Here is a 16,619-nt window from a genome sequence, read left to right on the forward strand (position 1 = left end):
AGGGTGCACACTAACTTCCGTGTTCCAAGCCCCGCCTCCAGCGAATAAAATGCGCTGGTGGCTGTTCAGCGCTTCACACTCGGGGACTCTTTTCCTTCACCATGGTAACGCTGCTGAACCTCGCCGTGCTGCTGTTGCTGGTTTTCGGCGCTTGTTGCGGGATACGGTACCGCGACGTCGACGACGAGCTGAAAAACGTCGCCGACTCTTCCAAATTCGGTTCTCTGTGGCCTCTGCCTCAGAAAGTGCAGATTTCGCAGAGTTCGTTCAAGTTAAGTGGAAGCTTTCAAATCGTTGACGCCAAAGAGTCGACGGCGGGCACCAGCTGCAAACTGCTGCAAAGCGCCTACCACAGGTGAGAGAGCTGTGACCTCCTGACGTCAAACTGTTTACCTGTGGCCCCTCACAGTCCGTCTCTTTGTCTCTCTCAGGTATTATGAGTACATATTTGACGGCGCTAAAAAGCACCGCGGCGCAAACGCAGCAGCAGCAGACCCCGAACTCACACAGCTGCAGGTGTGGATCACATCACGTGACTCCGAATGCGACTCGTACCCCAGTCTGACATCTGACGAGTCATGTGAGTCACGTCACTTCCTCGTCACTCAGCGCACGTTTGGGTTGTTTTCAGTTCAGTATCACGTAATGTAAAACTTTTCATGTTATGATCAGGTATTGTCCTGTTATAACATCATACATAAATGTTGTAACATGAAACCTTTCATGTTATAATCAGGTATTGTATTATAACATCATACATAACTGTTGTAACATGAAACCTTTCATGTTATAATCAGGTATTGTATTATAACAACATACATAACTGTTGTAACATGAAACCTTTCATGTTATAATCAGGTATAGTCATATTATAACAACATATATAACTGTTGTAACATGAAACCTTTCATGTTATAATCAGGTATTGTATTATAACAACATAACTGTTGTAACATGATATATTCAGGATCATGTAATGTGAAACTTTTCATGTTATGATCAGGTATTGTCCTGTTACAACAGCATACATAACTGTTGTAACATGATATATTCAGGATCAAGTAATGTGAAACTTTTCACGTTATGATCAGGTATTGTTGTGTTATAACAGCATACATAACTGTTGTAACATGATACATTCAGTATCACGTAATGTGAAACTTTTCATGTTATAACCAGGTATTGTATTATAACAACATACATAACTGTTGTAACATGATATATTCAGGATCACGTAATGTGAAAGTTTTCATGTTATGATCAGGTATTGTCCTGTTACAACAGCATACATAACTGTTGTAACATGATATATTCAGGATCAAGTAATGTGAAACTTTTCACGTTATGATCAGGTATTGTTGTGTTATAACAGCATACATAACTGTTGTAACATGATACATTCAGTATCACGTAATGTGAAACTTTTCATGTTATAACCAGGTATTGTATGATAACAGCATACATAACTGTTGTAACATGAAACCTTTCATGTTATAATCAGGTATAGTCATGTTATAACACCACACAAAGTTGTTGTAATGCAACAATCAGTATTGTGTGTTGAGACAAAAAAGGACTTTTGACTGTCTAAGGCTGTTTGTGGAAATTAAAAGTCAAGAAATGGACAGATTAAATAACAAGCTTTTAATTCCAGCCCTCGCAGACACACGCAAAGTCTAAAATCAGGACAGCAGAATTTTGAATAAGTGTGTGCACTCAGCAGTTGTAAAGGTGTTCTTTTTGTACATTCAGAGAAAGGTGGGGCACAGCAAGCACACACATGAATACATTTCAGCTTTTCTCATGAAAACGCTCACTGAACAATGAATTTTATTAGGAACAAGGGAGGACACTGGGCAGAGACTGTACATTTTTCCAGCTGCAAGGTTACATGGAGGCATTTTTAATACAGAGTTTAGATGCAAAAGTTTTAGGCAGGCTCTCTGTAAGGCAAAAATAAATAATTTTGATATGACAAGTGTATCATGAAACTTTTCATGTTATTATCAGGTATGGCCATGTTATACCATTCAAAATTGTAACGTGACAATCCGTATCACATAACATGAAACTTTTCACGTTGTAATCCAGTATTGTCATGTTATAACAGCATACAAAGTTATAAACTTTGATACATTTTATAAAAAAAGATTAGAATGTCTCAACTGAAAAGAGGCTAAAATACATGCAGTTCTCTTTTTGACCAAAACAAGACTAAAATATAGCAGACTTTTAGTTGACTAAAACATGACTAAATTAAAGTGGTATGTGAATAACTAAAACTCAGGACATCTGACACACGGCTAAGATGATATTAAAAAACATGTAAAAAAGTATTTTGTGTAATGTGCAAATTTTTATGTTGTAATCAGGTAATGTTATGTCGTAACACCATACAAAACTGTTGTAAGATGAACATTTTCACATTGTTATCAGATATGGTTATAAGGCCATGCAAAGTAGTTGTAACAACATAATCAGTGGCAAAACTTGTCATGTTGCAGTTGTAGCTTAATTTAGTAGCCGAGGGTAAGTTGAATACTGCCTTCTCACCGGGCGCGACGCAAGCGACAGCAGCGACAGGTTGCCATGTAATCCCTATGGAACGACGTGTTTTGGCACCAAGTCACGCAGCGCGACGTGATGGACATGAATGAAGCGACGCGAGTGAAGCGATTTTGAGTGACTGGTGCGTTTGTGGCGCGATATTGCGTCGCATCACGTCGCGTTGCCCTCCTCCTCAAGTTGAAAAATCGGAACTTTTTTGTCTCGTCGCGCTGCGATGACCTATCAGGGACTGAATATGTAGTGATGTGGAGATGTCTGGAGTTTGACTGAAGATGTGAACATGTCCTATATCTGGCAGCAGCCTGTGAGCAGGACTTGTGTCTCTTTTGTCCTTTATTTCACAATTATGACAGAGTTTTTGGAGCCAGCAGCAGCGGAGCGGAGTTTTTATTTTACGTGCGTGAGCAAATTGTCCGTGGAGATTATTTTACTTATTAACTACACAGATGTATAATAAAACAAATGGTGACTGGTTTCTAAACACAATTATGACAGAATTTTTGGAGCGAGCAGCAGCCCTGCAGCAGGGGGAGCGGAGTTTTTTCCTTTTCTTTCTTTTACGTGTGCGCGCGAGCGAATCTGTGGAGAATATTTTATTAATTAACTACACAGATGTATAATAAATAAATATTTGAGGTCCTCAAACTGGGTCCCGCAGAGGTGGAAGGACCACTGAAAGCGGCCATCATCCAGACACAGCGCCTGCAGCAAATAATGATACTCCATGTATTGGGAGCTTTCCACAAGAACTCGCTCCGTGTGATCAAGGGCCGTCATGTTAACTTGACTGAAACCCGGAGCCGGCGAGTGGAATGGAAGTTCCTCCTATTTGATGACGCACCGGGGCGAATTTTTGCAGCAAAAGCAGAGCGACACACTGGGCGAAGGAGGCGCGTCGTCTGATCGCGCCCGGTGTGAACACGGCAGAAGGCAGCTGCAGACACATCTATGGAACATTAGGGAAAAAAGCTGCTTTTTTAAATGAATGTAGCGCGTAAAAGTGTAATTACAGCATCTGCTTATTTTCTCTTTTAATTTGACAAATTCCACTGAACAAAAAAATATACAATTGAGTGGGCAAATGTTCACATTTGTTGGCGTCTGGCTGCTAATCAACTCTATGCAAAGATGTGTTGCACTGCGTGAGGCAAATGGTGTCACACCAGATACTAACTGGTTTCTGACCCCCCAAAATAAAGCAAAACTGCACATTTCAGAGTGGCCTTTTATTGTGGCCAGCCTAAGGCACACCTGTGCAATAATCATGCTGTCTAATCAGCATCTTGATATGCCACACCTGTGAGGTGAGATGGATTATCTCAGCACTAACACAAATTTAGACAGATTTGTGAACAATATTTGAGAGAAACGGGTCTTTTCTATATATAGATAATGTTTTAGATCTTTGAGTTCAGCTCATGAAAAGTGGGAGCAAAAACAAAAGTTTTGCTTTTATGTTTTTGTTCAGTGTGTAAGTTCCTTGGTGCTCGTTCTTGTTCAACATGAAAATCAACATTCTGGTATTTGAAACAGTCTTATAAGGTGTCAACAATGTGACCGAACAGTGTGATTGTACAGGGTGGTTTTTTTTTTCTAATGTGCATATTTTAGCTGTTTTTGCAGTGGAAGGCTCTGCGTGAAGTGGTGCAATGAAGACATTCCTGTAATACAACTTCAGGTCAACAATAAGTTTGATAAAACAAATTACCATTCAGCTGCCTTGTAATTATGCTGAGAAACAGGAAGCCTGAAGGGGAAAACTGTTGTCTAAGATTAACTGATTATTTTTATTGAGTCCATAGCTGACAGCTGCTAGTTTTTAAATTTCGACAAATTAAGGTTATATCTACTCATTACTTTGAAGAGAACAGACCCTCAAACTTTTTTAAGTTGTAATCGGTCGAGAACTATGGATTTCACAGGATTCAGCCCCCAAATTGGGAAACAGCTTCTGATATTGTGCTGACGTAATGCTAAATTGTGACATTTTTCTTCTTGTTCCTTTTTCTTCTCCAACTCTGTTTTATTTATTTATTTATTTATTTATTTTTTACAGATGAACTGTCAGTGGTTCAGCCATATGCTGTCCTGAAAGCGCCCACAGTCTGGGGAGCGCTGCACGGTAGGATGTTCTGCCTGCTGTATTATTAGCAAACATGATCACGCACATGACCACAGCTTTCATACACAAGTAATTAAGTGTGCATTTTTTTGTGTAGCAACTGGATTCTAAAGGTTTCATCGTACATCTAAAGCCGGCCACACATGACACACCCTTGGCAACAGGGATTTGTGTTGTGGTAAAATTATGCAAAAACGCACAATTCCAGTGTGCATTCAAGATGAGAATTGAGATTATTTTTTATTCATATCAATGCCATTATTGATTGTACTTACCCGTCAAGTTCTTTGTTGATTCCCTAATCAATGCCTGATCAGTTTTGCTTGTTGTTTTCCTTGTTGCTGCATGTAGAGTTTGGCATCATGACATCAGATGTGACATCACACATGAGATTTGCCTGGGTTTTTGCAATGTGGAATCATCAGAAAACATGTAGGCATTGATCAGAGGAATTGATAGCATCTGAGGCATGCGATTCTGATGAACTGAAAATGTATAATCAGTTCTCAACTTCAACCGGTTCTCGATTCCCATCCCTAGTGTGTATGTTAGTGAGACAGGGCTGTATGCTCGATGGTATACTTACACCTGGAAGCACACTGTGGCATCAGGATCCACCTTGGGTCCTAGTTGGCAACCACCCACAGAGACATCAGGGCTGTCCGCACCTCCTGAAAGTAACTACGGTATCTATGCGCCTTAGCTGGGTGTTACAGGACACAGACGCCCCATCGGACTTTTCCAGTTGCTGGAGACCTCAACACTGAGGAACCTGTGTGCTGGATCAAACCCAGACGAATGAAAGACCTTCCAAACTCATCTTATACAAAAATATGGTACTCCCCATTTGTGTTTCCCTAAATAATCACTCATTTGTCACAAACCCATGTTAGCGATACCCAAAGAGGCTCAGAAGAGACCTAGTACCAAAGACATCCAGTCATCAATTTAGGTCTCGTGAGCATCCAGGTACCAGGAAGTACCAGGACTCTGAAGACGAGGACCTTTGTTCTCCAACAAAGGCATCACCAAATGACTCTCTAAAAGCTCTTCCCAAACATCTCTCAATTGCAAACACACCTTAAGGTGGCCTCCACATCAACCTGTGCTGCCCTCCTTTGCTCCAAGGAGCAGACTGTCATCATAATCAGTCATGTGTTTGGGCAGCACGGTGGATTAGTGGTTAGCACTGTTGCCTCACATCAAGAAGGTCATGGGATCAATTCCCACCTGTGGCCTTTCTGTGTGGAGTTTGCAAGTTCGCCCTGTGTTTGTGTGGGTTTCCTCCCACATTTAAAGACATGCAGGTTAGGTGATTTGGAAACTTTAGAATTGTCCAGGTCTCCGTTGCAAAAGAGATCTCGATCTCAGTGAGACTAACCTGGTTAAATTAAACATAAAATTATAGTGTCCATGATGTTTTTCTATTAAATGCTGCTGCATTAAGTCGATGCGTTCCATTACGGCCGTGTTGTACCATATCTCAGCTCAAGTCTGATACTGAATCTCATAATTTATGTTACACTTCTGCACACACTCTGTTGGTCCCTGCACCTGAAGCTCACAGTTTTCTTCATATCTAATTGTAGGAGCTTTGTAACTTTTATATGATAAGTAGATTGAAGAACTTTGTTTCTTTGCGTTTCATTTAGGTCTGGAAACATTCAGCCAGTTGGTCTATGAGGACCAATACGGAGCTGTGAGTAAATCACCACCTAACCCTGAAATCATCACGATGAACTTTATAATCTAGTTTCGAAGTGATGTTTGTCTCATTTTGCATTTATCCACTTTTGATTTCCACAATAAGTGACCAATAAAAATTACCCACACTTCTTGTTTCTTTTTCTTTTCTTTTTTCAGAAAACTATCAACTCAACAGTGATTACTGACTTTCCCAGATTTGCACACCGAGGTGTTCTCCTGGACACCTCTCGACACTATTTGTCCATCAAAGCCATCTTGGTTAATCTGGTATGTCACTCAGCAGTACTTTGTTTTTCTCTGATCTCTGAACTCATTTCCTTTTTACCCTGTGTGGGCGAAGCAAGATATTTTTTTTCACTGGCGTGTGTCTGTCGACAAAATAATTCATAATGGCTGGACGAATTTCCTTTCAACTTGGTGGTAATATTACTTGGATAGATATCTAGAATGATGTGATTAAATTTTGGAGTAGTTTGGTCAAAGATCATTGGTCAAGGACAACATAGTATGAAAAACATTTTATTTTTTGGGGGATATTTCAAAAACGAAGAAGCCTAGATGGCTCAAACTTGGTGGGAATATTACTTGGATGGATATCTAGAAGTGATTAGATTTAGGAGTACTTTGGTCATAAAGGAAAAATGGAATGAATTATATTCACCAAATGTACACACAAAATCAATATACTCATGCAAGTCAACACTATACACCAGATGTATATTGACTGGTACATTTCTATCGTGGTGTGTAGAGTGCGCAGGGTGTATGTGAACCCTCTGATGCCTTTTTTTCTTTCTTTTGTCCAGGAACTGATGGCAATGAACAAATTTAATGTCTTCCATTGGCACATTGTGGACGACCCGTCCTTCCCTTACATGAGCAGCACATTTCCCCAGCTGAGCCAGCAGGTCTGTCTCATTTAGATTTTTTGTTGGCAATTCTCTCTAAATTTAAAAGTTTTAAATTAATTTTTAATCTAACCACATTTGCAGGGAGCTTATCACCCGTACACGCACGTGTACACGCCAGCCGCAGTACAGATGGTGATTGAGTTTGCGCGTATGCGAGGCATCCGTGTCATTCCAGAGTTCGACACTCCGGGACACACGCAGTCCTGGGGTAAAGGTGAGTTTTGGAGAGAAGTATTGGGTGAGGTACCAAAATGTTAAAAAACGTCAACTCCTCTAAACCTTGATTGTGGGTTTTGACCAACATTTAAAGATAAACTGTGTATCTGTCCACTTTTCAACTGTCAGGTCAGAAAGATCTGCTCACACCCTGTTACTCCGGCACCACTCGTTCCGGCACTTACGGACCCGTCAATCCCATCCTGAACACCACTTATGATTTCATGACGCAGTTCTTCAACGAAGTCAGCGCGGTCTTCCACGACAGTTATGTGCACCTGGGAGGTGATGAGGTGGACTTCTCCTGCTGGTAATCTCAGAAAGTGCTCCTCACAGTATGTGCAGATGTTAACACAAGCCAACAGATTAATTTTATTCTGTCACACAGGAAGTCCAACCCGGACATTCAGGCCTTCATGGCTAAGCAGGGCTTTGGACAGGACTACAGCAAGCTGGAATCATTTTATATCCAAAAGTATGCTATTTATTGAGTCAGAATACACTGCTTCATCAGTATCACTTTGTAGAGAAACCTCAAAGTTTGTAAGATTCAGTCATGTTTTGTGTAGAATTTTTATTTATATTTTAATTGGCTAGACTCCTGGATATCGTCACGACTACCAGGAGGGGCTACATGATCTGGCAGGAGGTCTTTGACAATGGTGTTAAGGTATGTTAAGAAGCCATTTCCATTTTTCACATTTGACCCGCCTGATGCAGTGTTTAAGTGCAGTAGCTTGGCCTGTGACGACTGCAGCTCAAGCCAAACACAGTAGTGCATGTGTGGAAGAGCAGCGGCATGGCGGACGAGTTGCGGAAAGTGACAGCGGCAGGCTTCACCACCATCCTCTCCGCCCCATGGTACCTAGATTACATTAGCACCGGCCAAGACTGGAAGAACTACTACAAGTCTGAGCCACTGAACTTCAATGGTCAGTTTCCATTAGAACAGTACCTTCTGTCCAACTGGTTAGTGACAAAATCTAATTTGGGTTTAGTCAGTATTTAAATCATTCAAGGCATAAAACCCCCTTTACGCAGGATGAAGTTCATTGTGCTTCCCTTGTGCATCCACCAAATGTGCGAGGATGCTGTTGGAAGCTCAAGGGATGCCCAGGTCATTCACGGGGCGCTGGATGAACGCACAGAGAAGGCTATGGTCATCATGAATTATTGAGGATGTTCAAAACAAACGCTCAGCGGATGCCAAGGGTGAAGGACCTTCAAAGAAGGCACAGGGAAGGCACGGAATGCCTAGGTCATTCTTGCTCATGGACGCACAATGATCGGGGTCGTTTGCTTTAATTTTCATGCACAGTTTGGTCACCGATGGTCATGCAGGAGCTGCAGAAGGATCACCAAGAGAGCTGAAAGTCATCGATGGACTCACAGAGTAAGCTCTGTGGACGTATAGGTCGGTCATAGAACGTCAAAAAAATTGACCCAAAATTACATTTTAAAAATGCAGAAACAACCACTAAAGGATGCTAGAGCATTTACACAGAAACATGTTTTTCACCCCTTCTGTGTCCTGGATGCACAAGGGATGCTCAGCGGACGTCATCCTGCATAAAGGGTTTACTTAAAGAAAATTAAAAGAATTCTAGATGTAGTTCAACAGGCTTACACGGGAAAACTAGTACTGGAATGAGCAACATGTTCATGGGTTTAACTTTTTTATTCTTAAGTGTAGGTCATCTTAGTAATTTGTAAAGACAAATATATTACGCAAGTAGTATTTTTAAGTAGTTAAAAATCAAAGAAACACTCATCACTTGAGGCGTCTGAGTCAGGATTAGTTCTCCATAAACATGGATGTGTTCAAAATGTAGGACATTCTGCACCTCACTGAACAGAATTAACTTAAGTTTCAGATGCGTCAGTACTGTTACGGACTCTGGATAGAATTTGATAGGTGGCCAGGTGTGGGAGCATTTACTGGAGGCATTTGTTGCCGCATCAGTCACACAGTGGAATCACTTTGGGCCCTGAATGGCAGCCGACCAGGCAGAAAACCCGTCCAACCCCGTCTCTTGAAAGTAACTATCTCTCTGCTGCAACAAGTTGAAACATGGGCATCTCCTTGGTCTTCTCCAACCGCCCAACAAATCCTCAGCACTGAGGCACCTGTGCACCAAGAAACACACCACATGGCAAAAATGCCGTAGGTGACATTCCCTCACAATGCAAGTAAAACTTCTCATCTGAGTCTTCTTAAGTAACAGTACATTTGGCACAGTGTCATCCCATTGGTACCCAATGATCCACCAGAGACAGGGTACTAAAGGCATCTTGTTGCTTTATGTTACTGGTTGGTATCAGTAAGAGAAGAAGTACCAGGACCCTAAAAACCCAGACTTTCCTTCTCCTGCAGAGATGTCCACATTGCCAAACATCTCTGCATAGGAGCCATTATTTTACAAGCTCTTTCTAGTCATATCTTGATCTCAAAGGCTGAGGACCCAGAGACACAAATATTACTGCTGACATAAACAACTCTTGATTCAATTATTGATTCTACCAAGATAACATCAAGTCAAGGTCGGTAAACTTTTAGTTGCTGTCAAAAACACGAAAGATGCAGGTCTTCACAATCCTACCTAAAACCTGGTCCATTCAAGCATCAACCATATGGGAACCAGCACACATCCCCAACGGCTGCCAGAAGTCACTGGGAAAAAGTCTCTGCATGACACTCAGTAGTACCTTTGTATATGCTGGCTGTGATGTCCAGCAACTTGTTAGGATACTGCGAATCATCAGGGTGTCCCAGAGAGCAGCCCGGTCAACTGAATCAACTGCGTGACTGCATTCAGTGCGTAATCACATAGTTCGGATGTGGTCCATGGCTGAGTTCTTGGTTGTGGAGCCCAATTGCACTGGTTGCTGATTTGCAAATGACTGGATGAAATGAATCCTCCAGAGATTTAACCCTAGAAGGAATTTTTCCAGTACAGAAGCAGTGTTACAGCCCTGTAGTTGTTGAAATCCAGACAATCACCTTTTTCTTTTCAGAGTAGAAGTCCTTTCTTCCCATCTGTAGGGATGATACCCATCTTCCAGACTGAAGCAAAGATTTGCAGTGCCATGCATGCAATTTTGACTCTGTGGGGCTTAGAGAAGATCCAAAATAAATTCAGACTTGTGCACCCAACTTTTGTTTTTTTAAAAGTCAGTAATGATGTATGCTGTACAAGCATTCCACTCTGGCAGAAGAACACTTCAAAGACATCATTAAAAGCCCCAAATGACCACGACATTCATGTCCATGATGAGGGCATGTAAACGTAGTTTTATGTTGAGGTTGTTTTGGGCCTTGGTGGAGAATGGATTCTTCTTCTCGTCTTTGCTCTTCATGTCCAGTTTAAGCTTCCTGTTCCTGATACTCAACATTTGTATGTGTTTGCTGTGTAGCTGAAACCAGACACTGTTATCCATGTTTGGAAAGGAAGCCAGCAGCAATACCAGAATGAGATGGCGAGTATTACGTCCTCAGGGTACCATGCCTTGCTGTCCACTCCCTGGTACCTGAACCGTATCTCCTATTCTCAAGACTGGCAGGGGTATTACAAGGCCGACCCTCAGGACTTCAAGGGTTGGTGTCTGCATGGTTGATGTTTGCCCCCCACGCCCCACCCCCTTTCTTTCTACCCTAACAAATACGGACAGAACGTTTGCTGTGCATGTAAAAATTGGAGCTTTCAACTCCCCTCACTCGATTATTTTTGTTGTTAATACTCAGATCTCGTTAGCTGCTTTCTGGACTTGTGGCACAGACGCTAACTGTTGTGTTGTTCCTCTTCTGTGCGTATTTGTGTAAGCCTGTTGAATGAGCAAAAACACAAGTTCTGTCAATGACAAATCAGTGTAGTTCAGTTGTACGGAGGATTTTGCTTATTGATGAATTCCGCTGGAGTTTGAAGGCACTATTTGTGTTGCCTAATCACAGCCAATATTGAACATGATTTCACAACAGGAACTGATGCGCAAAAGAAGCTTGTGATTGGTGGGGAAGCTTGTTTATGGGGCGAGTTTGTGGACTCCACCAACGTGACACCCAGACTCTGGTATGACTCAGGTGATTTTTGCGTAAGCGCCGGTCCCGGAGTGCACTTTTGACACCTGACTGTCTGTTTAGGCCTCGAGCCAGCGCTGTAGGAGAACGGCTGTGGAGCGACAAGTCAGTGATGGACATCGGTGACGCTTACGTCCGACTGTCAGCTCACCGCTGCCGCATGGTTCAGTAAGTACTTGCATGTGCAGGGAGTCACAAACGCTGGACGAGCTTTTAAATGTGTCATGACGTTGAGGTGACACAGCCGTGTTTTACTTGACAGACATATGTGGGAGGTCCATAAATATTTGGACAGTAAGCACACCCTCCCCTCTTATCCCAACACAGCGGAGATGGAATGAAACAATCCAGTGCTGACTTTCAGCTTTAATTCAAGGGGTTCAACAAAAATACCACAGCCATTTATGAATCACACATTAGGATTATTGTTAATGCAAATCATCACTTTCACGGGCAGTTTTATTTCAGTAAGTCAGGAGGTGGATGCATAAACATTTTAAAGTCACTGACTATGTCTTGGACTACACATACATCAGTCAGTGTGAATACAAAGAGTATGGTACTGTGTGGTAAATCTGTCTGAAGTAGGCACCATACAAGGAACAGACTGGTGGGGGTGGTGAGCATCAGAGTAGTGATCATGATCAAACTAGTGGCAATCACCATCTTCTTCTTGATCGCTTTCATCGCCAGTCTTCCTCTTCCATGTTCACTCAGTTTGTGACAACTGCCTTCTTCGGATTTATTTTCCAGTACCATACTGTTTGTATATCTTAATGCTTGATGTCCATGAAGTCCAAGACATACAGTATTCAGTAACTTGGAACTTGGTAACTTGGTTCATGTATCCATCCTCTGACATGTCTAAAGAAAACTGTCTGTAAAAGTAATGATTTGTATTCACAAAAACTTATGTTTAATTTGTCCACTTACTTATGGGCTCTAAAAATGCAGGGACCTTGTAGAAAAATGGCTATAATTACTTAATGGGGAATTTGATAAATCTTTTGAATTGCAGCAGAAAGTCTACGAGGAAAAAAAAAACATCTTGATTCTTTCATTTCAACACCACCGTGGTGACATAGAGGCAAAACTATTAAAAATGGTCACTGTCCAAATAGCTGTGAACCTGACTGTGTAAAAGTCACGTGTTCGACAACATGTTGTTGGTCTGTGTTTTATCTTAGGCGTGGATTCCCTGCTCAGCCATTGTTTACCAGCTCCTGTCCCCGTGAGTTCAAAGGTATCTGAAGACATCGACGGCAGCAGAGAAATTACATCTCCATGTTTGTCAAACTCAGTTTATTGTCAAACTCAGTTTAAATATTGATGCACTGAGACATTTTTAAGTCTTGTTTTTAAAAATCTGTTCCAAAAAAAAAAAAAAAAAATCTTATATCAAACATGATGAATCTAGAAAGGAAAGTGTTTTTAAATGAATGTTTTGATGATCGAATTTTGTATTATTGATTGGATTAAAAATGTTTGGTATGTTTAATCTGGTTGGTTGGTCAGAACATCTGCAGTTTACAATACATAAGCCCTGGATGTCCAATTATTTAACAAAGAGAGTTAATTATTTGCCAGTTTATGTTCTAACCAGTGACCTCAGCAGGCGGTGCCACTTATCACCCCCGTATAAAATACAATCAGCATGTCCGTCCATCTGTCCGTTTTCACTTGTTAGTGTGATCAAGAACCAGTTGACCGCTTTCATTCATATTTAACATAAGTGTGTACTTGGGTGAACCTCTGACATTTTGTATTACTGATTTGTGGAGACCGAGGGGACGTTATCTCCTGATGACTCTTCTTCCTTAAAGCTACAGTGTGTAAGATTTAGGGGCATTTATTAGCAAAAATGGAATGTAGGCTACCATGTTTCACCTCCATGTTGATACAGCAGTTTAAAGGGACATCTATAGTCCACCTTTTGCATTTGCAGAACATCCGGAAGACTGATGAAAAAAAGTAGAGGAATCAGCGGTTGCTCCCCTACACACTGTCAAACTGCTTGCTAGAGCAGGCGAACATGTTTCAAAAACCCTAACTATTTTGCGAAACTGAGGATCACACAGGTTCCTTGTCACAAGAGAAAGCAAGGGTGTGTGAATCCCTGTCACCAAAAGAAGTGAAAATGTTTATATCGTGACCAGCGATGGTATAGTTTAGTATGAAGCCTCAGCACGAAATGACACTAAATCCTACACACTGTAGCTTTAAGGTAGATGGAAAATTTCAGTGTATTGGTGATCCATGGTCAAAGACTGACCACTCCTGGTCAAAAGTTGTTTGTGTTTTCCAAACATTTTATTTTCATCCTTTCCTTGCTTCTTAGACCCTGTTCAGACCGGGGTTTGAAATTCGCCTGGAGCCAAATAGGTTTTTTCTGAATCTGATCACCGCAAATTGCATTTAAGTTGGATTGTTTGCTATCCAGATTTGAGCTGAATTCACCGTGATCTGAATGCAAATTTAGTCCCATCTGTTAAGATGTGAGAGGGGCTGCAAGGGTGAAAGACAGAAGTTTACCCCCCCCCAAAAAAAAACATTGTAGACAAATGGAATGATCTTTACTCATGTGCATCATCAGAACAGAAATAAATTATAAAGAAAGTCGTCCATCCGGCTCAGCAGTCTATCAACATGACAGCACACTCAAGCGATGTAGTTTTTAAGTTGTGGTGTTGTAGCTGCAAAAGTGTGCACTGTTCCTGCATTTTAACTCCACTTCTGTAAGCTGCCCTGAGGGTCTGTACAGTCAAATCTCAGTGAACACACACACAGCGATCAAACTATGACTAAGCATTTGTACAGATAATGTGTTTGTCCTGCAGTTATGTATTACACTAGCACGCAGCGGTAGTGCACGCAGGGTGTGCCTGTGCACAAAAAGCATTTTGTTTTGGAAAACTTGGTAGAATGAGTGAGGATCCGTCAAGGACAAAGTGATGTCATTTTGAGAAGAATTCATTAAAAATTAAGGTCACATGCCAAGGTGACACAATAGTGATTTTAAGGAACTGGTTAGTGTTAAGCACTAACATTAAGTCAGAACACCTTTCTGTTGGGAATGTGACCTTTGACATTTGGTGACCTCGAAAAATCAAACTCATAACTCAGTTTCAAACTAATTCAACATGGTGGAAGAGTTGACTTACAGCATCCTCATTACCTATGCATTTTGTTTGCATTTGGCACAAAAAATAAATAAATGAATAAAATCAGATACCCAATTGGGGTCTGAAATTGGGTGTAATGGGTGCTAAAGGTACCACTCCGTAACTCTGTGAGCATTGGGAAAGTTTTAAACATGTTTAAAACACTGATGTTGGGATAAATTGTGATCCACAAAATGGGAATCAGATGTAATTACTGCAGACCAGGGGTACACTTGTGTAAAAGTAGGTGGAAGTGTAACGGGGGTAAACGATGCAGTATTTGGGACCAATTTTTCTCTGAACAGAAGCTTCCTTCTGAAACCCACAAAAATGATGTCATGCTCTTCAACGGAAGACAGTTTTCAGATGATAATGGAGACATTCTGGCTTTTTTTTTTTTGAAAAGTGGGAAAAATGAGGTAGTAGCAAAAAGCAATCATGTAACATGAGGCATATGTATTTTCTGGAGTATAAGTTGTACCTGTTTTGTTTAGTACTTTGATTTCTGGGAAATTTCGATATAAAGTCATTATTATTAATAATAACTAATGTGTGATTTTTCAGTGTATAAGTTGCAGGACCTCCCAAAGTAGTAAAAAAAAAAAAGACAACATACACTGGAAAACACAGTACTTGGGTGTGTTACACAATAATTGATTATTTGTATGTATTGGTAAATGGATAAAAAATAGCAGGCAATACGAATTGTTTTGACTGCTAAAAAAATGCTAGTGGTTGAGGGTAAGATGTGTTTCTTTTAGCAAAAATAGTACTCAAAACTAAATTAATGCTTTATGCTTAAGCTTTGTGCTTAACGATTCTGTTATCGGTCCTTCAGAGTGGCTGTTGTTTTGGCGGGTGTTTGTCAGGAAAATTATCATTTCTCTACATTGATTACAGACCCTGCAGCGGGTCCTTAATCAACTTTTCTGCAGCGCGGCTTTGCTTTGAACCTTGAACCAATCGAAGCGTGGTTCGCAGATTGAAGCAATGCTTCGGTCGATTGCTTCGTTTATTTCTTTCTTTCTCTTAATTTTCCCCCGCTAAAACCCTAAAGAGCATACGTCTGTGAGTATTATTTACCTTTTCTATGTTAAACCGACCTGTTATGGTCTTCTGAAACAGTTGATGTATTTTATAACTTAAAAACGGGAGCGATGCTAACGCGTTAGCATGTCTATGGCATTTTCAATGTTAAAAGTTAGCATTTAGCAATTGCAGCTGTCATCACGTTCGGGTGCATTTGTTTTCAAATTGTAATATTCCTTAAATTTATTTTTGCTTATATATTAATAATCTAATGATTATATACAATTTTCGAGAAAGAGACAAAAAGAACCTGAAGAGAAACAACAGAAAATATATAATAGCAACTAACATAAATAAATAAATACATACATACAGAAATAAATGTTTCCTGTGAACACCTAGTGACTCTCACACCTCCATTTCATCCCTGTCTTATTTAAGTTTAATGACAGTTTGTTTCGGTCAAACCATATTTTCAGTTTGTTAATTTCTTCAGTGATTTCCTCCAGAACTATCTGCCAAACTGCTGCATCCTAGTAAGAGCAGAATACTACTGGAATGAATTTGAGGGTGATTCTTAGACTACGGGCACTTATGTCTTTTGATCATATTGTATGAAAAACAGAAAAAAAAGGGGAAATTTCACACTTTTATAGTTATCTTTACAATGAAAGTGTGTTAAGAAATTTGTTCTAGTAGTCTATGATGACTTTTTCACCTTTTTTCAGCATTATTAGATGCAAATATTGCCGTTTTGTGCTTGTCCCACCCCAGACGTTTGATCTTCAATGATAAAAATGAATGGTAAAGAAACGTGTTTTTTTTTTCTA

At 40.6% G+C, this 16,619-nt stretch overlaps 1 protein-coding gene across 2 annotated transcripts; it reads left to right on the top strand.

The window, feature by feature from the left end:
- Positions 1 to 61: 61 nt before the first annotated feature.
- hexb (hexosaminidase B (beta polypeptide)) lies at positions 62 to 13,097 on the top strand. 2 transcript variants are annotated; one of them, XM_034192112.1, is made up of 14 exons: positions 62 to 355; positions 432 to 580; positions 4,625 to 4,690; positions 6,343 to 6,389; positions 6,554 to 6,664; positions 7,204 to 7,305; positions 7,390 to 7,522; positions 7,654 to 7,834; positions 7,913 to 7,999; positions 8,122 to 8,194; positions 8,282 to 8,456; positions 11,501 to 11,591; positions 11,663 to 11,767; positions 12,787 to 13,097. In XM_034192112.1, the coding sequence occupies exons 1-14, from the start codon at positions 102 to 104 to the stop codon at positions 12,848 to 12,850; spliced, it is 1,638 nt and encodes a 545-aa protein (XP_034048003.1). In that variant the 5' UTR covers positions 62 to 101; the 3' UTR covers positions 12,851 to 13,097. The 2 variants fall into 2 exon arrangements, with proteins under 2 accessions (XP_034048003.1, XP_034048002.1); XM_034192111.1 differs by lacking the exon at positions 8,282 to 8,456 and adding an exon at positions 10,939 to 11,119.
- The last annotated feature ends 3,522 nt before the right edge of the window (positions 13,098 to 16,619 follow it).

This window comes from Thalassophryne amazonica, chromosome 17, assembly GCF_902500255.1.
Source record: "Thalassophryne amazonica chromosome 17, fThaAma1.1, whole genome shotgun sequence".
NCBI classification, from domain to species: domain Eukaryota; kingdom Metazoa; phylum Chordata; class Actinopteri; order Batrachoidiformes; family Batrachoididae; genus Thalassophryne; species Thalassophryne amazonica.